Source organism: Anthonomus grandis, chromosome 3 (assembly GCF_022605725.1).
Source record: "Anthonomus grandis grandis chromosome 3, icAntGran1.3, whole genome shotgun sequence".
NCBI classification, from domain to species: domain Eukaryota; kingdom Metazoa; phylum Arthropoda; class Insecta; order Coleoptera; family Curculionidae; genus Anthonomus; species Anthonomus grandis.
Genome location: NC_065548.1, coordinates 26,040,669 through 26,068,319, shown reverse-complemented (window position 1 = coordinate 26,068,319; position 27,651 = coordinate 26,040,669). Strand labels below are relative to the sequence as shown.

Here is a 27,651-nt window from a genome sequence, read left to right as displayed (position 1 = left end):
AATATATAATAACATATAATAAAATGAAATTAATACAAATTCACAAATACAAAGTTATAACATTAATAGTATGTCTGAAGTTTATATCTTAGGTTTCTGAAATTTTTGGATAATCCACATATAATAGTCATGGTAACGCGATTGGCTATTTTACGTTTGCTTGTTCCATAACCCATTATTTGTAATGTTTTGTACTAAAATCACCAAATTGTATTGTTCTTCATACCCAAAAAATTACTTAATGATGATAATTGGTGATGCTTATTGATAAGTAATATTTGATTATACCCAACCGCTACATAACTTTACTCAACTTTCATACAGTCGAATTTATTTTGCTGCTAATGCGGGATTTCCCAGTTGCTATTGCTCCATTATTCGCCCGTGTTAAAGGCATAAAACATTTCAATTTTTTTTATCGACTTACAGGTTAAAATAAAGCTACTTAAACAAATGTCTGTAGTTTATTTATATTGTTTTTGACCCAATAAGTTCATCGGAATTCTACATGCAGTTTAGTTAACTTTTAATAAAAGTGCAGTTTTTATGGTATTTAAAGAATTACATAAAAATTCAGTTCATTTATAATAACTTAAACCTCATGTAATATTAAAATAATAAAATATAAAAGAAAAAGGTATGTTAGAAAAATAAAAATATTACTAAGAAATAAGTCGAAATATCACAAAAAAATAGTGTGTACTAGAGCTATAGAAGAATCTTAAAAGCGCACAACGCAACCCAGTATTCTATTAATTATTTTTTGATTTACTGGGTCATTGCATATTAAAAAGGCACTAAATTCACCAATCACATCCTTACACTAACTTCGCCAGGTTGTTTCAAAATTATGCAAGCTGTTTGATGCCTTACAAAATGAATCATAATTTTGAATAATTCCACAATTATATCAAATTATTTTTGTTGCGAGTCGCATTTTCATTTTTGGATCATTCTGTATGTAGAGACTAAAAAAGCTACAAAATTGGTTTAAAAAGGCACTATGGTGTTTTTTTGCTCTATAGCATTATCAGAGCAAAACTGATATGTCAAGAAAAGTATAAATGCTATACGAGATAAATATTTACAAAATCATCAAAGCAATTATTGATCAATAAATTATAACTAGAAAAATATTTGTTTTCGAACCATCTTTTCGGTCCTCTGATACGAATGCTCTAATATGATATAATCTTTTAAATATATACAAATTGGTCTTTATGCCGCGTTAGCCACTCTTCGACTTGATTGTAGTTTTTCTTTATCCATTCTACGTTGCCTCGCACTTGCTCTATTGCAGCATCGAACGACTGAGTGGTCGTGCTGATGTTTGATCCTACACTGTCTTTAAAGCGTTCCAGCTGCAAAATAGACACATATTAGTGGAATTATTTTCAGCTCAGAAAATTAAAAACTACAGAATTTTTATTTTAAAGCTTTCTATCTCGGAATCAGAATATTTAAAAAAAAACACTAGATACGTTAGTAAAACTATCGAGAAGACGAAGTTTTTCAGCAAGTAATGGTTTCGTGTCCTATCACTTGCCTACAGGAGCGCTACCATCTTAAAAAACTTAAATAGAAAGATGCATTGATCGCATTTGAAAAGTCTTTTTAATGCCTTCATTTTGACATTGCATTTGGTTTCTAAAAAATTTGAAAACTCCTTTTTCTTCTACAAGTCTGTGGACAGATGGTAAGATCTTATATATTAATTTTTCGTAATCTTCAGGAAAGCAGTTTTAAGTTTCAAAATTTCAAAGTATACATTTGGTAATAAAAGTTATTGTCAAAAATTTTGGTAATTTGTAGAACTGAAAAAGGTGTCAAAATGTGAACTACGAAAAAAATTGATTTGTTATTTTAAGTTTTATAATATATTTGGTTTGTCTTATAAATTCATTGTTTTGGTAGAAATTATATTAAATATATAGGTACATTGAAAAAGAAAAAAATTATGGATTTTGTGATAAATTATTAAGGTAACATGAAAATCCTAGTCTCCTTCCACTTTTTTAATAAACATCTCTCTGTTTTATAATTTCCAACATATTTCGGACACAGCGCTGTCTATTATTGGGGGATAAAAAGTTTTAAATAGATATAAGTTGCACACAGCACGGTTCGAGTCTATGTCAAAAAAATCCTTTATTTATTTATTTTTTAAACTTTTATTTTATTGTTGATAAAGGAAAACAATAGAATGTTAATAAAATAATAATAAAGGGTTTTTTTGACAGGCTCAAACCCTGGTGTGTGTAACTTATACCGATTTCAAACTTTTTATCCCCTGATGACGAAACATGTCACGAATTATAAAGCAGAATGATGTTTAATAAACAAGTGGAGAGAGACTGTAGGATTTTCATTTTACCTTAATCTACACGACTCCACTGCAAGTATAGACTATTTCTTCAGTGATAAATTATTAGTTTATTTTAGTCAAGTACAAATTAAATTTGATTACTAATTAGGCTTTTTATTCCGAATCTCGAAGTACCATCACATCTTTTGAATTAGAAGTTTTAGGTAAATTTTGATAAAAAGGATGATAGTCTTTGACTATCAGGCCTAACATAGAAGTATAATCGAGGAAAAGTTATCATTCATCTTTTTCCCTCTTTTTAAAACTTTTGTAACTTTCAAAATGTCAGAATATGTTCTTGGTCAAGGTCAACCACTGAAAATTTGGATTTACCTCTAAGAGAGCGAAAAAATTGAAACCAGTCTCGTGGCTTTATTATTTTAAGTGGCACTGTTATTTTAAAAATCATTCGATATTTGTTTTTTACGCATTTCAATTCGTGCGCGGCCATTGTCATGCGCCAGGAGAGTTCGACCTGGTAAAAAAATGTTTAATCCATTGTAATAAGGTTTCTTCTGAATGGCATACAGAAATATAACCCCCATATTAACATTTCGGTTTTGTCCTCCTCGCGTACGAAACGACCTTCAAATAACCTTGAAGGTCAAGTTTAAGGTCACCATCAGATGCACCGATTGATTCCCCAAAACTTTTGTATTTAAAGATTTTTTTCTAGCGCCCATATTTCCCAACATTTTTGGGTGTGTCCATACTTTTGGGACACCCTGTATAAGTTCTGGACGGTCTTTATTAAGTTCATCAATTTACTATAAATACATGACGCAATTTGATCAGTTCCTCTGCCACCAATAACTTTGTACGACATAAACCAAATAGACGATTCAGGCGATGAACAATAAGATTCGTTGGAATAGTAAGATTGTAAATTGATAATAAACGCTCATAATAACTTGTTGCAAATCAAAAATCAATACTCTGTTTCATCGTTTCTAGCTGTCTCTTTAACCTTTCGTACTCATTTTTTCCAAAGCATGCCTTAGATCTGTCGAAACCCACCGATAGTGACCACGTGGCGATATCTGGCATTTTACTGATTCTACTGAATGATTCATATATGTAAGATGACAAAACCGAACATGAGTTGCCATTTTTGCATAGAATGTATATTAGTATAAATACTAGTGACATGTTATAATATATCTAAATATAGTCTGTTGGAATCTTCTCAAAGCTATTGCTTTAAAGGAGTTATACGACAAGTATAAATAGCCATAAGATATTTATATCGAATTACCAATATAAGATATCTCCATTTTAACTATATTTGCTTTTGACATTATGAAATTATACAATATATAAATGCCTAAGCATATCTTCTTTTGCCATCTTATTAGATCTTCTCGACAAAATTATACGTACAAAAATCTCAAAATTCAAAAAATTTGATATACAGGGTGTTGCAGAATAAGATGCTGATCTTTAAGGGTGCTAATCCTTAAGTGATTTTGAGAAGAAAAGCTCAAATAAAGCTATGTAACTCCTGAGAATGAGCTATGTTAAAATTCTGAGAAAAATAGTTTTTCGTCAGAACTTTAGTAACTGCCTAGGTATATTTATAAAATTTAGCACACGCCCTCTGAGTATCAACCGCCATTTTTAAATGTAGGAGATTTTTGTAGAAATGTAGAAGTTTAGCTAGTGGCGTCTGTACATGAACGTAGACTCAATATTTTTGAAAAATATATTCATCATCCTACATCAGTCTCCAGGTACGGGAATTTTTAAATCAACATTAATAATCATTGGATGGGGCATGAAGGATCACAATCGTGGCCGCCTAGATCTCAAGATCTAAACAGTCTCGATTTTTTCCTTTGGGGACATCTTAAGGGGCTGGTTTACAGCACTCCAGTAAATACCGAATAGGAGTTGAGAAACCGCATAATAGCTTGTTGTGACACTATCAGAAACACTCGCAAGCATTTTTCAAAGAGTAAGAAGCTTAGTGAAAAGAAGAGGAAGCATGCATGTGGTGGTGGCCACTTTTAATAGCTAATCTAAACTATTTTCATTTTTATTTACCTATTGTTCTTTGAATTTAATGGCCGAATAATGTATGTACCTATTTATAAAATAAATAAATTTAATTTTTTTACTAATAAATTGACCAGGCATTAAAAATGTTTAAAAGAAAAACGGTCAAGAAATAAAATTTTCCCTAAAATGAATGGGGATTATAAAAATAGTTTTTATTTTACGAAAAAGCAGTGGCGTACATGATATTAAAAAAAAAAATGTCTACATTCTTGTACAGACGCCACTGGTTAAACTTTAAGTAAATATACATAAAAAATGGCTGTTAACTCTCAGAGAGTATGTGCTAAATTTTATAAACATGTCTAAAAAGCTATTAAAGTGATGAAACGATTTTTTTCTCAAGATTTTTTTAACACCCTCTAGTTCAAAAGTTAATGGGTTTAATACATACTTTATTTATTTAGAATCACTTAACGATTAACACTATTAAGGATCAGCATCTTATTCTGTAACACCCAGTCTATAGTTTTGCCATCTATCAATGGCAATACATTAATTCCCAAATTTTTATTGTGTTGCTATTTTTCTAAGCAGAACATTATCACAGAATACTTCAACGTATTAAGATTTGGGACTTTAGATTTTGCTTTTAGCAAAATGGACCTAAAAAACTTCTTTAGGTCTTATCTTTCTGAAAAAAAAGGCTGGTGATGTTTAACGTTGATGCTCAAATTCCTCTTATATAATTTATTAAATTATATAATTTAAAAAATATAATTTCTAGTCTACCTCCAGATCCTATCTTATTTTTAATGCGTGTAGGAAATATGTTGGAAATATAAGATTGTTAAATATTGCAGTGTTCAGGCGGATGATATGCAAATTTATTAATACTTTTAGAGCTGATAATGTACTGGTCGGTTGTTTTAGAATAAATGAAGATTTGTCAATTGTTTTCACATGCTCGTCGATTAAATTAACAATAACGGTGCACACTCGGTACAGTAAATATTTAAAATGTCCATTATGGGCCAATCAACGCTATAACCGTTATTCAAACTCATATTTTCAAAATTAGTTTCTTTACGAAGGTCTTTTAAGTTTCGACCTAAGGATTGTATTCAATAGACTTTAAATTATCTTTTAAAAAATCTAATGGGCTGAAATCAGGCAATCTATCTGACCACAAGAGATCTATCGATCCTCATTCCGTATGCAGCTATATGGATTGGAATTTATTGCCTGACCCTGACTAGAAGAACATAGTAAGGAGGAGCTCTATCTTATTGAAAATGTATTTCGACCTCACCTTTTAGGAAATTTCCATCCCTATCACGTTGCTGTTTTTCAACATTTTAGAAAGATAATAAAACAAAAAGTTAATGGTCTCTAGTCTAGCTTTAGACTGATCAGCACCTTTCCCATCTCTCTCTTTCTCATGGAGATAGGCACTGCCCGAATGAGCTATTATACTTAAAACTAATAAAATCGTTACATGAGTTTTCCAACTATTTAGATTCTTGTAAGGCCTTTTATAGGATCAAGTTTTTTTGCAATCCATTAAAAAACTACTTAATTACTATCAGTTGTATTGACAAGGAGACATGTAAGAACATTTTAAGAAATTTATCAACTTTCATATGAAACCAATAATATTGTGGTACGATCTAGGATTTATGCTAAAATAACCCAAGATATTAACATATTCGACGTGTCAAGCTTTAAGATGAACCCCTATATATAGTAGTTTTTAGCAAAACAAGTATTTCTATTGCCATTGAAGATTATCGCTACACTTACCTCCTTAAGTTGAAATTCTGTATTCATATGAACAGCTAAGGACTTCACCATCTTCCCCAGTATACCAAAACCGTCTCCGTAGCTGTAAAAATTAACAAAAAAACACATTTTAGATCAAAACTAAATATTAATGATAACTTACTGCTGCAGCATCTCGTTCCAATGCTTCCTGAGAAAATCGAAAGCAATCATCGAACCCTCCTCGTTTCTCGCGACTGACTCAAATACCCTATCCGCGTCCTGGATCCTGATACTATAACCATCAATAAGTTTATCCAGATATCTAGAATAAAGTCACAAATTACAGAATTCGTAGGCGGGGGTTAATATAAGGCTCTGATAAGTGCTGAATCTAAAATGCGGATGCTTATGGGTATTGTTTTGATTCGTTTGTTAGTTCTGAAAGTGGTTATGGACATTAATTAAAAGAAATTGGTTTTTAATGAAATTCATTCATATTGTACTCAGCGATAGATCAGGTATTCTGGTATAAGGTCATGCTAGTGTTTATTAATTTGCAGTAAAGATTTATAAATATGCAAAAAAGCATTCAAGAATTGTGATATATTTTAAAAGGATTTATGTTACGAGACATTTCTCACAAGTGGATAAGCCGTTTTTTTTATTTATTTTTTTTTTACTTTTCAAATTCTAAGCTTGATAGAGTAGTATGACCATCAGGTGATTATTTTAATTTTGTGAATTTTCAAAACGTGGAAGAAATCTAGAAACTTGTCATTACTATTTTATATAACCCATTATTTTATTTCATGTCAGTTTCTTGTAATATCTCTTTTATTCAAGTTTTTTTTTATAAGTCTTTTTTTAAATTTAGTAGAAATAAATTGTTTTTTCAATTTCACATATGGTGTATAATATTAAAAGTTCTTTGTTGTAGCGCTCCTGTTGTAGGGTGGTGTAATATAGGCCTATACCTTTTTACATTATCTTCGTCTTTACTGTATTTAATTGACTAAAAATTGTATTTTCCTTATATAAAATGCTTCTGAGTTTTGTGTGTTTTCACGTCAAAAAAGTAATTTTTTTAAAATTTCTGCAGTATATTACTTTTTGGGCAATTATATTTAATTATTATTCTTGTGAAATAATTAGGCTCACTTTAGACGAGAAACATCATTTCACTGTTATCGTCAACGATTCTCGGTCCGAATAGAATTTTTATCTTTTCTAATTAGAGTTACTGCAGATGAAAATCATTTTAGAGAATCTTGTGTGTTGAAAGTGTCTTTTTGGGGTTTCTATCGGATTTTACTTTTTAGTCACTGTCTGAAACGGCCTAACGTAGTTGAACTTACTATCGACGGGAATCATAATTGAGGCTATGAGTGCAAAAACGGACTAACCCCAATATTATTAAGTGCTAAAAAATAGGTTTAAAAAAAATACGAAAATGTAAGTGCGCAAAACCCTTTTAAAAGGACATTTCTGTAGTTCGAATTAATTGAAGGTTCTTGATTGTTACTTAAATTTGCGCAACTTGTTTTAAATTTTTGGATATGGCTATAATATTCGATTTTTTTATGTGGGTTAGTCCACTCTGCATATATTAGATGTATTACGTCAAAAACTGTATTACTCGTATTGTCACGGGATAAATAAAAAAATATAGAAACTTTATTTTTTTATTAAATAGGTAGTTATTAAATACGTAAAGTTTCTTTTTCCTCAATTGGGCCAACTACTTCACCTCCAGTTGCTTGAGCAAATGACCTCAGATTTTTATAAAAACCTTGGTATATAGGAAATATGAATTCCATGAACTCAAGGAGATCTTTATTTTAGCTTCATTAATGGCATTACCATTTGGGTATAAAAGGGGCAGATCCTTAATTTCCTTGGAAACAGATTTCCTTTTACTAAGATCTACTGTGTTAAAATAAACCTATTCATTATTCGAGTAATTATACTAAATAGTATTGGGAAAAACTAAAATAGTATTGGGATAATCTTTTCTAAACCTTAACCATTGGATTTTGAGCCTCTCCACCATTGTTTTTGTTTCAGATACTTTTGTGTTTATTATGTTATTTTCAAGTTCCTTTGTGGAAAAAAATCTTGACTTATCCATTTCTATTATGGTAAAGGGATTTTTTTTTCTAGCATGTCTTATGACTGTATGCCAGTCTTGAGGTATAAAGATATGTGGATGGAATTTCTCTTCTTTTTCCATGATTTCGAAATCTTTGTTGCATGTTAAATAGAAATGACCACTTACAAGGAATTTATGATCTATTTCTTCCATAGTAAATAATGGAGATGCAGTAATATAGTTACATATCAATGAGATTTTTATATTACAATTCTGACCGCCACATTGGTCAGAATACGTAATAAGTCTTTTCGATGTAACAAAGTTTTTTATGTAATATAAAATACAAGATCCCACCTCTTGCGGTCCCTTGGAAGCAATACTTTCATCCCATACAAACATGAACGAATTATTGGTTCCCATTTCATGTATATTAAAGCAGTAAGTCCATAACTGCCTTTTATAGTAACAAATGCCTGTGGTAAGTACAGGTGTAGGAAGAGTCTTCATTAGATCAAAACAGATGACCGTTGCGTTTCCACTTTTTGCCAGTTTAGTGTCTTTTTTTTAGGGTGTCTCTAGCACATAAACTTCTTACTTTTAGTAGCTCAGTGAACTAACTGAGGATAGTCCACTTTGCTTCTTTAAACATTCATCAATAATAAAGTTCAATAACTAGTTTAGTGCTGCCATCTCGTAACGAAAAGGAATTGGTTGTTTGGTCTACTGTGCAATAAATAGATTTAAACTTGACGGATAATATTCTACAATAAAGCCGATTTTGAATTTTTGTGGGTTAGTCCGATATTGCACTTATAGCCTCAATTCACAGTGATTATTAAAGATTCCTTGGTCTTGGTAAAAATGCATTTTTTGTGTTTGAATCGTTTTAAAAAGTAATTTTTCTAATGCACTTAGAGCGAGGAGCATCACTTGATAGCAATCGTCAATGATATATTGTCAAAAAATGGCCTGAATCGTCTTAAATTCGGTTTTCTAATGTAAGTAGTTAGATTCTCAAGAATTCTTGAGCCTGATTTCAGAAACCGGGTAAAAAGTCTATCGCGAAGCCCAAACCAAGCAAATTCCATGCAGAAACTAAACTGAATTTTTTTATTACCTCGATAATAACCACTTAAGTTTAGTACATCCCAAAGCATCTAAAAGGATATTTTTCTCAGTCGGAGAAGTCGTTTCCAAAAACCTCTCGTAGACAAAATCCCATTCTACCGTTGAACCTTCCCTGATGGCTGTACAGTAGATTATAGACCTGATGTTGGGTAAAATCCTGAAAAAATACAGCTATAAGAATGCATTTTTAGGTTCATCAGGGTTCTTATTATTTAATATAATAATCTAAAGCAATAAAAAGGCTTTCTCTACAATGCCATCTTAGCATGTAAACTAAGAGACTACAACTTACTTTATGTACTTTTTTGAACGTACGATGTAAATACTAGACCTATAGTGAAAATATAGGTTAGAGTTTCATATAAGGACATTTAAATTCAGTTCTAGATAACTTACTGGGATCCCTTAATCATCCAATTTCTAAATAAGGCTCTGGACTCGTGGTTACAAGTGGAATCAGGACTTCTACAGGACCACTCTAATACGGTTTGCCTAATTCGTCTTGTGATATAGTCATCAACATTATCGTTAAAATCTACTACATCGTAGGTTTGCTTAAAAATAGCTTTGTGGTATTCCTATAATTAAAACAAGATAACTTATTTTTGTTCTTGTTATATAAAATATAAGAACTTACTTCAAACAAACCAAAAGCAGGAGTATCATATAAAATATCGCTTAGGAATCTAAGTTTATTTAGGGCTACTGCTGTTGGAACAAACATGATATTAACATCTTTAACAGCCATTCTAAAAAACAACGGAAGATGTACTTATTAAAATATTTTTTACTTAATATAGTAGGATTGATCTTTTGGACTTTTTATTAAAAAAAAACTATGGTTATCCGTATAGGAATCATAGAATCATAAAATGCAAATATAACAAATAACTTTTTACCTTGCAATAAGCCTTAAAGGAATATCATAATCCAAATGATTAGCCCGTGCTAAGTCCATAGAGTCACTAATCAATTGGGCTCTAATCAGAGGAGGGAAATCCATAATATTTTCGATAATATTCTTCCAATTTTTTTCATCATAATTTACAATGTAATACCCTAAAATCAACATTTAATATAATGCGTACAATTTTCATATAAAACTCTACCAGTTTGGTTAATATTTAAAAGATACCAATCACCAATGGGTCCAACTTTTTTTACCACCTCGGTTTCACCCTTAATCCAAAATTTAGGAGTGGTCGTTATGAAATCTGGAGCTGAGCTGGAGGTAAATGATACTGGAATCCACCATTTTGAGGTATCTTTGGTCGATGTGTCAGTTAGCAAGAATCTTTTCTAAAGGTGAAAAGTTTTATATTAACTTATAGAAATGTTATAAACTTTGTAATATTGTTTTGGTGTCTTGTAACAGTAACACATCCTAGGCATTAAATTGCCAGATTAAAGACTCTATCCAGTATTTTAAAAAAGCTAAAATAATACTAAAATATACAGTGCATCCCAAAAGTTATGTCTAAATTCATTTAAAATTCAGGGGTGTGTTTGAAAAAAAACGCTCGGACCCGTCGATTTTTATTTTAAATTGCGCATTTTGTACGTGAAGTTTGTATATACCGGGTTGCTCAAAAATAAATTACGACCATCAACTTAATTTTTTCAAATGAAAGCACTTTTTTTATTTCATTTTTGAGTTTCGCGTGGAATTCTACGTTTGTTTCATGCATCATGTCCTATACCTAAAGTCAACAGTTATCGAAAAAAAGACGATCAAACATTATTATTGAAGTTCACCTTACGAGTCACCTTATCTCTGAGAATTTTTATACAGAGCAAAATTCCATTCATTCCTGTTTTTTTATTGTTGGCTGGTGACCATGTATTTTCATAGAAACTGTATGACAGTTGTACGCCAAACAGATATTGTCAAGTGTGAAGTGTACGAGCAAAGTTGCGGTTTTCACAATGGTAAAGTTAACGGAACGAGAAAAAATAGAAATTCTGTGCATGGTTGGGTTTGGTGATAGAACACGTACTCAAAGAGAAACTGCTCAATTATTCAATGAAATCCATCCTGATCGTCCTCCGATATGTCAAAAGGTGGTGAGTAGAATAGAGGCTAAATTTAGAGAATTCGGTCATGTTAGAGATCTGCCGAAATCTAGTCGTCCTGCTCGGGATGAAAATGAACAACTTGACGTTTTGATTTCTTTGGAAGATAATCCATGCACTCCTCTGTCGCAGATTGGAGCAAATTTACACATGGCGAAATCTGTAGTTCACCGAATAGTTAAAAAGCACAAATATCACCCCTACAAAGTTATTCCTGTGCAAGAGTTATTTGATGACGATTCCGATAGGCAAAATGAGTTTTGTGAACGCTTACAAAACATGTGCAATCTAAATAATAATTTAGTAACAAATATTATTTTTTCCGATGAAGCCACGTTCTGTTTGAATGGTAGTGTGAACAGACAAAATTGTCGATACTGGGCAATAGAAAATCCGCATTGGATGATGGAGGTAAACACCCAGTACCTTCAAAATCTAAATGTGTGGTGCGGAATAGTGCGTGGAAGAGTAATAGGTCCCTTTTTCTTTGAACAGACTTTAACGGGACAAGTATCTCGATTTTCTCCAATTTGAATTAGTTCCAGCATTACTAGCTTTATTTCCAAATCCATTGGACCCAGAGTAGCCTGACGAAGAACTAATTTTCCAGCAAGATGGCGCTCCTCCGCACTATGCTGCTACTGTGCGTACATTTTTGGATGAAACCTTTTCCAATCGCTGGATAGGAAGGAGAGGACCCATCGAATGGCCTGCTAGGTCGTCTGACCTGGCACCAATGGACTTTTTTTTGTGGGGATATTTCAAGTCGAAGGTATTTGTTAATAGGCCAAATAATCTAGATGACTTAAAAGAGAAAATTCGCAGAGAAGTGCGCGCCGTAACTCCGGAAGTAATTGAAAATGTGCAACGAGACTTTATTGATCGCCTTGGATATTGTCAAGCCGTGAATGGCAACCATTTTGAACATTTAACTTAATTTTTTTTTAAATTTGTTACATGAATCGTCTTTTTTTCGATAACTGTTGACTTAGTAGGTATAGTTGCTTTCATTTGAAAAAATGAAGCTGATGGTCGTAATTTATTTTTGAGCAACCCTGTATATACAAACTTCACGTACAAAAATGCGCAACTTGAAATAAAAATCGACGGGTCCGAGCGTTTTTTTTTTTCGAACAAACCCCTGAATTTTAAATGAATTTGGACATAACTTTTGGGATGCACATATAAATAGATAATACTAAATAATTTGTAAAAATACTTTAGTTTTTTTAATGACGAAAATTTTTGAAATCTGTAAAGAAATTTTTAAAAGCAACTTTTTATGTAGAAAACTAATTTGTACTTCTTTTTTATTTAAATTTAGTTCCGGTTTTTTGAAATGTTTCTATTTTAGAGCCTATTTTTTTGCCTTTCTAACCGTGTATTACGCTTAATACAAAAATATTTAAATTATAGTTAAAAACACATAAACTATGATTTTATTATAAATTTGACTACGTCAAATGATTTTTGAGCTTAGTTATATGTTCCAAAAATTAATAATTAGACTCGTTTGACATTTGTTTTTTTTTTCTTTAAGTGCCCTGTCCTACGAAGGTTGGCAATTATTAGCGCTATCTCTTTTTTGTCGACCGCTTAAAGAGACTTGTCGGATCTTACCATACCATTATCAAACCATACCATACCAATGTCATACCAAATCCTTTAGCCACAATATTCTTCGACGCTCGAGTCTTCTGCTGCCTTCGATTTTACCTTCTCTTAATAATTTGAGAAGTCCGTGTTTCTCGTTTCTGAGATTTTTGACATTCTGGCGTTCACAGTTCGAACTCCGTACATCCAGCATATTTTCAACCTCCTGCATAGGATCCTATTTTTTGTTGACCTGGCGTCCAAGATACTTAAATGACTAAATGCGTTCGATTTGTTGATTCTGTACCTATAGAATATCTCCTCCAACCTGATTCTTACTAATGACCATACATTTGATTTTTTTATTGTTCAAGTTTAATCGAAATTCTGCACTATTCAACTAATAGTGCAGAATTAGTTACCTAAGGTACGCTTTATATTTATGCCATTAATGGAAACTCGTACAGGGCAGTTTTCCAGGGTACCTTCAAACATTTTTTGAATAAATATTAAAAAGTAATGATGAAAGGATTGGTGAAAGGGGTATCCGACAAAGTTGCACTGTCGGACACCCATTTGGATTCGAACATCACCTGACATGCCATGATACGTTATTTTGACGTCTTTATCATCTAGATCAATGTTACTCAAACTTTTTTCGTGACAAAACCCTTTTAAAAAACTAAATTTTTAACGGAACCCTAAACTCTAAACTAAAAGCAAAAGCAGTTATGTGTGAATTGTTTATTAATAATCATACAAAAAAAAATAGATACAGTAAGTAGTGAGTTAGTAAGCAAATGATAACACTAAGTTCATTTAATGCGAGGTATGTAATTGTTTTTTATTCCTCATCAACTGGGTAATGTCAGACTTGATAGAAGAAAGCTGAATTCTCATGTCTGGTTCGGCATCTAGTCTATTGCGGTATTTTGATTTTGTAGCTGTATATGCTGAAAATCCCGTTTCACACAAATACGTTGTTGGAAACGGCAGAAGAACATTCAAAGCTTCTGTGGCAAGTTGTGGATATTCATCACGAACCCTGCACCAAAAATCATTAAGTGAAATTGTTTTGAATAATGATTCGATGCTTGTATCCGATGTCATTTCTAGAAATGATTCATAGATCTGATTTGACATATTTTCAGGCTTCTGCAATTTAGATGAAAAAGGGTTTTGAATTCATGAGTTTATTTTCAGTTTTGTATTCTGTTCTTCAGGAAAGTAAGATTCAAAAGTCCCTGCAGATCATTGAGATATTACACCAATTCAACAAATATTTCATTTTGAAATATTTCTGTATCACTAAGACTATGGTAACTAAGGAACTCACTTAGCAATGAAAAGCTTTCGATTTCTCTCTTACCAAAACAAGTAATCCAAAAATCTAATTTTCTTTTAAAGGCAGTTATTTTTTTGTTAGCATTGAAAACTGTTGTCTGTTTTCCTTGTAGTGGCAGGTTTAATTCGTTAAGTTTTCCAAACATGTCTGCTAAAAATGCTAGTCTAAATAACCAGCTTATATCGGACAAACGGTCTTTTAAATTAAAAGAAACATCTGTAAGAAAAGCTTCTAATTCTGTTCTTAGTTCAAAAAGCCTTGTCAAAGTTTTACCCCGAGACAACCATCCTACTTCAGTATGGAGCAATAGTGTTTTATGATCGCTACCATAATCTTCACATAATATTGAGAACAATCGGGATTGTAGTGGACGTGACTTGAAAAAATTAGTTATTTTTACTGACTCATCAAGAACCAATTTTAGATTTGGTGGCATTTTGTTAACAAACAATCCTCCTTTATATTATACCAGCAACCATCGAATCATCTCGAATTCTTCAGAAACTTCGGAGAGCCAGCCGATTCTCTCCGAAGTACGCGTCGACGCATAAGCACGAGAAACAGCGCGACGAACCGAGGTCATTCGGTTGCTTATAGTCCGGGGGCGAATGGTGGCGTACGAGTAACGCTGTAACATTTCGATGTAATAGGTCGGGCATTTACTTAATAATACATATATTAAATTTTCGTATATGTACCAGTAACACCTATAAGTAGGCGTTTCGTTTTGGTTGTTTATTTTTATCTTAGGTAACTTTATTCTTATAGGGTCTCATTGACCTATAGTAATGCAAAAATTTAACAAAAATGCATCTAATAGATGCAGGTCTATAATACGTTATTCCCGTTTTAAACTAAAGATATTGCAACGTCTATCTCTAATTTTTTTACCTCAGATCCTGTCCAGGTCTAAATTTTGGATTTTGCCTATTTAATGCTTTAAGTACAGAAACACACATATATTTTTTGTAACAACTTTTTTTTAACCTTAAATCCTTTATAATAATAGAAGAACCCCATTTTTACCTGTATAAGCTTTAGGGTTCCTTTTTCATAGTCTGGATCAACATTAACAACTGGAAATCCAGCCTGTTCAGTCCAAGTATCCATAATTTGCTTCACAGTTTCGTTACTTTCAAATGTGTCTCTCAAGCGAGCTTCTTCAGTTAAACTAGTAAAAAGATCATTTCTATCAGCGTTGCCATATTTATGCTCATCTAAGTATTTTATTAAACCATTCTTGAAAGTTTCTTCTCCCAAGAAGTGGTTCATCATCCGGATTATACATGCTCCTAAAAAAAATGCTTGATGATAATAAACTAAGTGATAATAGGCATTTTTACCTTTAGCATAAGAAATCTCATCAAAAGCCTGCCGAATTTGATCACTGTTAAATACCTCAAAACTGATGGGTCTTGATGATGTTAATGAATCGAGCGCCATAGCCCGTTCAACTTCACCAGGCAAAAATTCATCTAAGATATTCCAGCTTGGTTCAACCTAGAAATAAGCACTCGGCTATTGGAAACTCTATTAAATCAATAAAATGACTCTCACATGATTGACACCAAGATACTCTAAATAAGTAGCAAAACCTTCCTTTAACCACAAATCGTTCCACCACTTTGGAGTAACCAAATTACCAAACCACTGATGAGCGATTTCATGAGACAGGATGGTCGCTATGCTTCTTTTATCTTCCACTGTTGAGCTGTAGTTGTCGAAAAGAAGACTGTTTTCTCTAAAATTCATAAAGCGTTTAGAGTTTGAATAATGGAATTGCAGCCGATGAGTACCTGAATGTTATTAGACCCCAGTTCTCCATCGCGTTGAAGCCAAATTCTGGAACGGCGACTATGTCGATTTTTGGAAGCGGAAATGTCATTCTGGAGGTAAGAAAGAATGCATTATTATTAGAGTTATAAATTCTCTTACTATTAAAGAGAGGAACTTAGAGTTTTCATTAACACTTGCAACCTTTTCATAACATTTTTAATACTGCAAACATAAATGTTACCTTCTTTTGTTTCTGAAATACAGGGCGAAAATTAAAACATTTAGTTTTAAGGGTGACGTTCTATTTTAGGCTGTCACCATAAGGTTCTATCTTTAATAGTAAGAGATATATCCTGCAAATAGAACCAAAATGAGATGATGTGTATAAAAAAAAACATATTAGGTGCGTTCGATTCGTTTCTTTGGTATTAGAAAAGAATACAAAATTATATTGCTTATGGCTAAAGGATCTATGAGAATTATTTAGGTTAAGCAGCTCATATATAAAGGTTCTAATCTTTGTCCTCCTTGTGTATTTCGCTAGCATCTGAGTTTTAGATCAAAATTTTAATATTTAATCAATCCATTATGAATACATTATTCACACTGTTAATTTACCTAAAATAATTTTCGAAATATTTCAAAATATTCGGAGCGATCTTCCCTGCGTAATCCGTTTGCGTCAAAAATTCCCGTCTCGCCCAAATGCTAATCAGCGAATCGCTGGAGTGCAATTTCACCAAATCGCTTATAATGAAGGCAACCAGGTAAGTCGACATCTCTGGAGTTTCTGCATAACTGTCCCAAAACCACGTGCCATTTACACTTCTAAAATACATTCTTTTAAACTTTTCAGGGGCGAATCAGACTGTTTTTACTTACTGAACCACTTCGGTGCTTTCCAGAGGCATATTTGACAAACTGGTCATGTTGGCAGGCCTGGCAAGTCTAATTTTAAATTTTGCTTTAAAGGAGGGATCATCGAAACATGGAAATGCTTTTCTGGCATCTGTTGGGGAGAATTGGGTACTGGCTGCATATCTACACAAATAGCATGTTACGTGATAAATTAAATAAATGATACTTTTATTTATTAAAATTAAAAAAAGAACAAAATTGATCAACAAACTGGCAATATAATTGAAGAAAAAACATTATAAAAAAGGATGATTGAATTTTGAATTGAATTGAATGAAAAAATGATTTAACTAAGAATCACCGGTTGTATTAATATTATCCTTGTATATTAGTTACTATCAAGTCTGACTCGCAAACCTTGATACAATATCCGATTATTAACAACATAAATATACACTTCCAAGATGTAAACTGAAAACAAAATGTTATTATCTTTAAAAGAGATTTGTATGATTTAGCACTTTTCAACCCAAAACTTATCCTTAGTGCATAATTTGGTAATAGAAATCTATTCAACACGTTGTTACTCAAACCATCAACATCTGCTACTACCCGAGATGACAATGTTAGTGTTATTCGATTAACAGAAAACTTCCACTCTATCTCCAGAAATAAATAACATGAGATCATTTGCGTATATGTTAAAGAATTCCAGATGTAGAAATTGACTGAATAAAATAAAAATTTTCCAAATTTTGGTGATAGAAAAATCGTTTGTTGCACGTTGTTACTTAAACCATCAACATTTGATAAGTTGGTATTCTTTAATCATCAAAATCTGTAGAGTTATAGAGTTTAAAAATAAAGATACATCATTTAACAGTACATTTAACAGGTTGTTATTGGGATCACAATAGTTACTAACTAAGATAACGATGTTAGTTTATTAGATTAACAAAAGACTTTCAATCTGAGATCATTTATGTACATATTAAAAAGCTACAGATATTAAAATTGATTGAATGAAAACAAACATTTTCCTTAGTGAATATTTTGGTAATAGAAAAATCCAACAGCATGCTATCACTTAACTCATCAACATCTGAGAAGTTAGTATTTTTTAATCATGCAAACAATTATGATACCTTCTGTAGATTTATAGGATTTAAGTAGAAAGATATATCATTAACACTACATCATCAGCAAATTCATAGTTAAGTTAGGTCTCTCTTATCTCGAATATGATAATTGCTACCTGAGACAACGATATTCGTGCTTTGAGATTAACAGAAGACTACCACTTTATCATCAGAAATAAATGATATGAGATTATAGAGAAGGCATTAGGAGTTACTGGCTAGCACAATCAATGGCTCTAGAAATATTAATAAATAGATCATTGATATTTAGATTGCTCCGTGATAACTGAAGTTCAATTATGTTAGAAATATTACATAGAAGGCTCATATAGGTCTATAATTCAAGTACTAATTGGTCCTTATAAATTTAAGTAAATTAGGAGTCAGGTTTTCTGAAAATACTTCATTGAATAATATCAGGTGTATTAAGAAAGAAATCAGAGACTTAACAAATAGTTACTCAAACCGTGTACATCTATGATCATTGCTATTCCTTAATCGCGCAAATAAAACTTCCTGTTGAGTAACTAGGTTACAAAAAGGATATATCATTTGAAATTATGTTTGCATTACTAATTTCATGATTGATTTAAGCAGAATGTATATTGGTTAGTGTTTTCTTTAGTAATGCTGATGTTTACCTGATTTCTCCCATAGTATCTGGATACTGACACCTGTAAAAGCCTTGTAGTTGGTCATTTAATTTTCCTTTAAAATTTAAGCTTAACACGTAGTCGTTTCCTTTTACTAGCTGATCTCCCAAGACTATTTTATATCTTTCTCCTTCCATATAGTGCTGATGTGTTACAGGCACTTCAGCTAAAGTAATTAACCAATTATATTATAAAAAGACGATTGGTTAAGGTAACTCACCTGTTGAATTTGGTGCTTTTACAACTTTAACAGAGTCTTTGTCAATATCTATTTCATCAGCATGAAAAATGATGGTATTTGTGTCTTCTATAGGTTGTAAGACGATTGATTCCCTGCCTTCTGTTGTTGAATTTTGAAAGTCGGGATAAATTTGTATCCTAAAAAAATACCAAGTATTTTATCTTCTTCAAATTTTTAAAATAAATATTTAGTTCGCTAAATCTGATCCCGGTTCAAGAAACTTATTATACAAATAAAACGCGAAAGTTTACTTTAATGGCTATTTCAATGAAATGGTCGGTTACATAATTATCTGCCATGGAAACGTAAACTCTTTGAGCGATTGATTTAGGGCATCGTATATTTTGTTATGCTCCAATTTATATAGTCATACAATTTTGAGAAAATGAAACGAGAACGTTATGCAGTGAGCATGTAAAATTTCTTTTTCTCTCTCTTAACTGGGTTATTTTTTATTTAGGAAAGGCTTATTTATTTATTTATATCCGGATCTTGCCGATTAAGACATAATATTTATAAAAAAAAACATTTTTAAAATAACTAACTTACATATGGCATATATAGAATGTCTTACAATCAACTGCGTTTATTTTATGTATAATAAAAAAAATATAACACACATCCATTTAAAATAAAAAGGACGTTGCTGGTTTTATATAGTAGTGGCAACACCGCATTAAGATAGATTGTTAACCTTTATCCACGTTGCTAAGTTTTCAAGAATTACTAAAGCCTACTGTCGACACCCTGTATAGAGTAATAAGATTTTAAAACACATAAATATCATAATCTATCAAAGAAAGTCTGAAATAATCAATAACAATCTAAAATAATAATTATTTGCACCATATTTATAGGAATATCTTATTATGTGAGAGTTATGCTTAAGTCATATCAAAACTAACAATTTCTAAAAAATAAAAACAAAAGAATTGTCTTAACCAAACTATTGATCATTTAAATTAGAGAAGGTGAAAATGTATTTACAAATGTTCAGTCATAAATTTCAATTTAAAAATTTATAAAATATATATATTTTTTCAATACAAAAATTTTAGAAATAAATTCTATAAAAAATAACAGTATAAAAATATATAATAAAGTTTTGACAATGCTTTTCAATAACAATAATAATAAGGTATTGTACGTATGCACATTGATTCATTTTGATTGATTCATACCCGCAAATTTTATTTATTAAGAGTTACACCCAATATGTTTTGGTTGTTTTATAAAAAAATAAAAAACAAGAAAGTCAGCTAGCAGTTTACTTTTAACTTTATTTTTAATCTAATTTTAAATTCCTTATCAAGATTTCTATATTATTATAAAATTTAACTGAGATATACGAAAAACTCCCTCGAAACAGGGCTGTTCTATATTTACACATTGAAAGCAGTTGTGAGATACGAATTCTCATATCAAGGGTCATTTCTATATTTTAACTTATTTCGTAAATAACTAGGAATACTAGTTACAATAAGCTTATGAGTAAATCTTACGAGATGCAATTTACATATTTTCGGAGTCGGTAACCAACGCAATACTTTCGGTTTCTGGAAAATTGACTCATACTTTCATTCCTAACATGAGTTTTCGTGAATAAATCTATACAGGGACCATATACATTACTCGCATAATTAAAAATTGAAAAAATCATACATGTTCACAAAGTTTTTCTTTAATCTAAAACTTAAGTTTTTCCTATTAACATATAACGTTTACAACTCTCAAATATGATTTTCTTGATAAATTATTAATGTGTCTCCTGCGGAATTTTGTATCAAGGATCAAACCTAGGTTTCGCACTGATGTGGTATATGGAATATTCTCTTGCCAAATTCTAGGATTAAAATTGCTTTTAACAAGTGTTGCTTATACTTTTAAGTACCAAAATAGCATATAATATGATTTTTTGCATTTTAAAAATGTTCATAAGATTAAAAGCTAAATTTAGAGCTAAAATACAATTGTAAATCATTAGCAAAAGCCTGTACGTAACAATTTTTAATTTTTTTTAAATAATTGAAAGGTATAAATTAAAAATAAACATCCAGTACTGACCCCTGCGAGTAACCGGAAGGAAGTCACAATAATCACAATACTAACTTTTTGTTTTCGATCACATAAATAATCTGACCCCTGCGGAATGCTGTATGTGTATGTGATCTCGTGTGTAAGTGATCGGAAGGGAGTCAGAATATAATCACAATACTAACTTTTTGTTTTTGATCACATAAATAATCTTTAAAAAAACTTAAGAGTTTTCATCACACGCGATACAGCCCAACTTTGCCTTTACCACATCGTGACTGACCGTATCAAATGCTTTCGAAAAACCAAGCAATACAAGGACGTTCACTTCTTATTATCGATGGCTCTAATTATATTATCAGTTATATTTTTCAAGTTCAGTGGTAATATAGTGATGTTGTCGAAATCCTGCCTGGAAATCAGATATAATATTGTTTTTTAAAAGGTATCCCGTTACTTGCCTATGCACAACCTTCTATAGGATTTTTGATAAAACAGGTCTTAAATGAGTCAATGTTTCTGGCTTGGAATTTTTTGGGAGTGGGCATGTAATAAATTTCTTTCAAGGAATAACAATAAATTCCTGCTTAGGGAAACAACTTTTGTTTAAACAGAAATTTATTATGTGGCATACCTGTAAAAAAAGTAGTGGAAAATAATAATTCAACATACGCAGTGTTATGCTATCATTTTCAAGTGCGTTTGATTTTATGGAATTTGAAATAGAGGTTACGTCATTTACTGTAACTAACTCAGGGCAAAAACTATCAATTCTTCCGACATTCTGAACTATTCCTATTAACTGCTTCGGAGAAAAAATTATTTAAATCATTTGGTAGAGCCGAATTAGGAAGCAAATATTTATTAACTTTAGTGTTCAACCCTAAGTCACTAAGAGTCTTCCAGCACTTGTATAATTTATTAAGAAAAAACAATCTATTCGCGTAAGCTTTCTTCTCTCTCCTTATACTTGATAGTACGTTTACTTAACTTATTGTACCTTTGAAATACATTCAATGAGCTCTATTTTAAGCAAATTTGTAGATATTCCTTTTTTTTAGTTTTTAATTTTACAAAAATAATTCTATAATTTATAATTATAAATTCTGGCTACTATGCTATTGTTACTAATGCCGACTACTCAATATTAAACCTTATTGAACTTGAAAGGGTCAGGACAAAGTTGGATGCATTATAGGTGGAGGTTACCTTATCAACCTCATCGGCCATCACTTACTCAATCAAACGCCGAGGCTAGTAATGTTGTGTTGCAGGAAATTATGGAGAGGCAAAAACGTAACTGCAATTTAATGCTTTTTATGTTCTACTGGGGATTCTGAAGCACCTCTCCTCGGAAGCCCTCGACCTCTCTGCGATCAGCCAAGAAATACCGGAAATTGACCTGGTAGGATGTAGAGTCAAATTTAATCATTTCATACTGTATATTTTTGTATTGTACGTTCCTTCTTCTATCGACTCCGTGTAATCAGAACGCTTTTTTGAAGCCTTTTCCATGATTAATGTAATCTATTCTGATCATGTGGTTATCCTGGGAGACTTTAATGTCCCCACTTATATTGAACACTCGGTATCTCCCAATAGTAAACGTCAACTTCTAAGTATTTTTTTTGATGTCCTGAACTATAAGCAATTCAATAATGTGGTAAATAACAATCTTCGCTGTTTGGATTTAATCTTTGCAAGCTTCGATATCTCTGTACTTAACAGCGGTGCAACTCTTGTCCCGGAGGATACCTACCATCCTTCTCTTAATAACCTACTCTCTTAATAACCTACCCCTTAATAAAGCTGAAATAAAGGAATTTAATTTTAGAAAGAACAACACTTTTGCTAGAGCGGTACTCTTTAAGGTAAAACGTAAAAGACGTTTCTCTCCCTAGTTTTCGGGGGACATAATTCGTAATATATATAAAAAGGAAAGAGCATTTCGTGATTTTAAGATTTCTAAGTCTAATCATCATCTAGAGATATTCAGATCTTTCCGCAAGACAATTAAAGCTTTAACTGCACAAGCCTACAAAACGTACATCCATAGTATTGAGAACAAAATAACCTCCGATCCGAGTGAATTTTGGTCTTTTATTCGAAGCAAACGTAATCAGTCTCAAATCACCGGCTTAATGAAGCTTTCTAACCAATCATACAATACGCCTGACAGCATTATGTCCGCTTTTGGAGATTATTTTAGGAGTGTATACACGAACTCACTTCCCAGCGATCATCCTGTCGTCTCTGAAACTCCCTTAACTTGCATAAACGTCCTAAATTAATAATCTCAAATTAAATGTCATAAATTATGATATCCAAGTTTTTTCCTGTGATAAAAAAAACCGCTTTCCGAGTAGCACTCCGAAATTTACGGGTACGTATTATATACATATAACAGAATATGTATAAATAATCTGTTATATCTAATACGTAACCGCATTCTATGTAAGGCTGCACTGGAACAATTTGTAGTATACAATATGTAAGTATCAAATATTGATTAAAATAATCAACAGTAGTGAATTTTCCAGCCTACTTTATTATATTTTAACTGTATTACCTCATACATATACATGTATATACAGGAGGTATATAAATTAATTTTATCCTTATAATATGTACTGTTTTAAGTACTAACGCAAGAGAACTAGTACGACTTCGAGCCCTGAAGTTTTTGAGGGGTTCCTATAAAACATCTTATCGACAGCCAGCACCATAGCTTTATGAATTATAGATTCACTACTTCTAATATTAATACAATCACAAAATTTATTTCAGAATCTATAAATTATAACTCTTAAGCTGATGTAGCCTTTACAGACTTCTCGAAAGCTTTTGATTGCCTTGACCATAGTGTTCTTACAGCAAACTTCTCTTATTAATTTGGGGTTTCATCTTGTTTAACTGCTCTTATTTCTTTCTATCTTACAAACCGCTCTCAATATTGTGAATGCTTTGGATACATCTCACGTGAAATAATAGTAATTCTAAAGATCTAGAAGTAAATAGCCTGTTATTCTGCAATGACAAAATTATATTGTAGAATTGCCATTATTGAAGACTGCCTTAAACTGCCGGCGATCATCAATTCAGTTATCAATACCTGGTTTAAGATAAAAAATTTGCCATTAAACCAAATATAACTACTAAATGTAGTGTATCTCAGAGCCAGCGGCGGCGGGGCAGGGCCTTCCCCAAGGGTCAATTTTGTGGCCATTTTGTTCTATATGTAAATGGGCTATCTAAGGATCTGTCCAGAGGTCATGTGTGCCAATATGCTGATGACACATCTCTTATATTGTCTGCTGGCTCCGTGGCTGACTTGTCTATTGCCTGTTCGGGTGCAGTGAGTGAGATGAAGAGTTGGTGCACAAGAAACGCCTTAAAACGAAAATAGATCAATACAGAAAAACAATTATTATACAACTTAGCAAAGTCAAATCAACCGAATCACTGCATGTCAAAGGGGCAAAAAAACCATTCCAATAGCGGTAACCTTTAAGTTTCTTGGGGTGTATCTTGACCTTGAACTGGAATCAGCACTGTAAGATACTTATTTCAACACTAGTAAGTGTGCACTGATGCGTAGACTTAGGGATACCCAATTAAGTAAAATAATCAAGTTATGTTATATATCTTGTATTCAGTCTATTTTAAATTATGGCATTATATTTTGGGGATCCTCGAGTAAGACTGGCTTTGTTTTTAGAGCACAGAAGCGTATAATCTGGTGCATTTTTGGTCTTTCACCCAGAACTAGCTGCAGACCATACTTTTTGAGATTGGGAGTTTTACCTCTACCATCGTTATATTTTTTGGCATTGGTTTTATTTGTTAAGAAGAAACAAATGAACAACATTAAAGTGAACAGATGTCAACTATTACTAGATGTCGCGGTGATCTTTGCATACCTCTACATAACTCAACTTTTTTTGCAAAGCGTCCTCAGCTTAGAGCTATCAAAGCATATCGATCTCTTCCAGGACGTATTAGACTAATAGGCAGTATCAAAGTGACCAAAAGGGGAGAAAGAAAGTAAACTCAAAGTCAGTCTCATAACTCAAGCGTCTATTAAAAGGTTACGCGTTTCGCCGCATTAGAGCATCATCAGACCTATCTAAATACAAAAACTACACACTGACTCACACTAAAATAAATAAAAATATAAAATAAAATATTTCTACACCATCGTGTATCGTTATTGACTAAAATATAAACTTTAAAAATTTTTTTCATAAACATAAATATTGTAATTTGATCAAAGGTGTTACCGTTTTTATATGCATTTCATTATTACAGTTTTTCTATTGAATGATGTAGGTACATAATTAAATGAAATTATGCCTATTATTATAATTATTATAAATTGAAATATAGTCTAGAGAGTCTAAAAAAGCTGCGTATATGTTGCTGCTTGATTGAGAGTAAAATAAATTCTTGAGCCACAACCGGGGGCATATTGTCTAAAGCTGAAAAGTTTAGTCTGAGTTATTCCTGATATTTGAAAGATAGATATATAGATAGATAATAAGATATTTGAAATCGTGATTATGAATTTAACTTTTAATACTTTTCAAACAAAGAATACAGTGAAAATGCAATAAATAAAATCCCTAATAGATAAAATTTATTACAGTTGAAAATAATATAAAGATCTTAAATAATTTAAATGCAATAAAAAATAAATTCGACTCAAATTAAATATAAAAAAACATTATCATGTCATTTAATAGGATGCAAAATCCCGTGATTTTTAATTATTCTATTAAAGGTGTCATTTTATCAATCATATCATCATGTGGGGTTTGTGAGGCATCCGTAAATAACCCTTAATTCTAAATTATTTTTCAATATTTCTCACATTGAGATACTAACAAATAAACCCTTAAAACTTCTAGGTTTTCTCTTCATAAGGATCTTTAAGTGAATTTGATACTATTGAAATTTGTTAATCCTGATGTATACAATAGACGAATTTATATATTTTAGATTAAATGAATATTATTTAAAAAAAATATATATGAAACCCGTTAACAAATCATTTTTTTTTTTATCAATTGTTTATACCTTAGTGTATATGTACAAGTACATTTCACATCCGCATTGCAATTTTCAAACATAAGCAGATGTATAGACCATTTTTTTTTAAATTAATATTCTAAAATAGTTACTTATTTATGTTTTTACGGGATACCCCATTATATCACCAGGATATACTTAATTACAAACTTTGCAGTTATATCATTATCAAAAGGTATACATGAAAGGTAAAAGGTATGTGATTTAGAAGCTAAATGTGTCAAGCCAGTATTACAAAAAAATCCAAATTTAATATAAACTGCCAAGAATAATTTAATTGAGTTACAACTAAATAAGAATATTTTAGAACGCCGATATTGCAGACAACGTACTATCGGTTTGCCATATTAATATTACAAGTTTAAGAAATAAAATAATAAAACTTAAGAATCTATTAAATTGACTTAATCTCCCTCACGCAGAATGTATTTATCAAACCTATCAAATTACTTTGTATCATATAAAATTACTTTGTACTGAGGGCTACGTTCTAAGATCTTATTTCTCACACTTTGACATGAGTGGCGCAGACGTTGCAATTTATATTCGCAAGGATCTTAGCTTTAATGAGTGTAAAATATGCCTAGCTTGCATAGAAAAAAATATTAAGTTTACTTTTTATGATCTAAGAATAATATTACTACTAAATTACTATATGAGCTGTGTGTGTATAAATCACCTGCTAAGAATATCGATGTTTTTGGTAATATTGTAGACGGAATATTAAATGAAGTTATAAAACCTACCACCTAAGCTTTTATATGCGAGGTTCGGGTTGCCTAAAATTATTAATAAGTAAAAACACCTAAAGTCTACTATTGATAAACATAACGTATTGACTGAAATTTTTGCGATGGATCCTAAATAGATACAGAATTTGACAGCTTTAATAATAGGTTTCAAATTTATGTGGATACTTCTTGTCGCAGAAATATTTAAAACACATGCAACGAAACTAATTTTAAAATATATAAAATATATAAAATTTTAAGAAAGCATGAGTTTAAAATTAAAATGACTAAGCATATTACAATGAGCTTTTTGCTAAATCTATTAATATTTCAAAAACAGCATAAAAGTCGTAAAAAATAATACCAATAATTGAGGGTATTTCACACAACCTGATTATTTTTATTAATAAACCTTTAATAGTGGTATTGTCATTTTTTTATTTTGTCTTTGAATTATAATTAGTAATTAATTTTTTTCTCATTTGAATTTTAAGAGCTACTGATTTGTGGTATTGTAGATTTTATTTGACATTATCCTATACTTGTAAAGAATATGAATATAAATATTTTTTTTTGTCTATTACCTATTAAATAACAAAATTGGTTAGTTGTTTTTTAAATAAATTTACAGATCAAATAAAAACCTCAATGTGTCTATTTATTTATAATTTTATAATAACGATCTTTCATTTCCATTCAGTAAGTTTTTGTATATACCATATCCCCGCCATATTTCGTCTGTTCTGCAAAGTATTTAAATTTAAGATATTCTCGTT

General features: G+C 31.3%; 1 protein-coding gene across 8 annotated transcripts in view; it reads right to left on the bottom strand.

Moving 5' to 3' along the window:
- The window catches only part of LOC126734338 (aminopeptidase N-like), a 110,407-nt gene continuing 82,756 nt past the window's right edge, over positions 1–27,651 (bottom strand). For 6 of the 8 annotated variants that reach the window (XM_050437918.1, XM_050437913.1, XM_050437911.1 and 3 more), the window contains 17 exons: positions 19,002–19,159; positions 18,770–18,947; positions 17,014–17,172; positions 16,750–16,959; positions 16,152–16,241; positions 15,913–16,096; positions 15,699–15,855; positions 15,382–15,647; positions 10,454–10,643; positions 10,244–10,403; positions 9,982–10,093; positions 9,741–9,922; positions 9,637–9,675; positions 9,334–9,501; positions 6,306–6,446; positions 6,164–6,245; positions 1–1,361 (listed from right to left, as the gene is read on the bottom strand). In XM_050437918.1, coding sequence (XP_050293875.1) covers positions 1,197–1,361; positions 6,164–6,245; positions 6,306–6,446; positions 9,334–9,501; positions 9,637–9,675; positions 9,741–9,922; positions 9,982–10,093; positions 10,244–10,403; positions 10,454–10,643; positions 15,382–15,647; positions 15,699–15,855; positions 15,913–16,096; positions 16,152–16,241; positions 16,750–16,959; positions 17,014–17,172; positions 18,770–18,947; positions 19,002–19,159 — 2,641 coding nt within the window. In that variant the 3' untranslated portion in view covers positions 1–1,196. The remainder of the gene's footprint in view (positions 1,362–6,163; positions 6,246–6,305; positions 6,447–9,333; positions 9,502–9,636; positions 9,676–9,740; positions 9,923–9,981; positions 10,094–10,243; positions 10,404–10,453; positions 10,644–15,381; positions 15,648–15,698; positions 15,856–15,912; positions 16,097–16,151; positions 16,242–16,749; positions 16,960–17,013; positions 17,173–18,769; positions 18,948–19,001; positions 19,160–27,651) is intronic. The other 2 variants (XM_050437916.1, XM_050437917.1) reach the window with 2 other exon arrangements.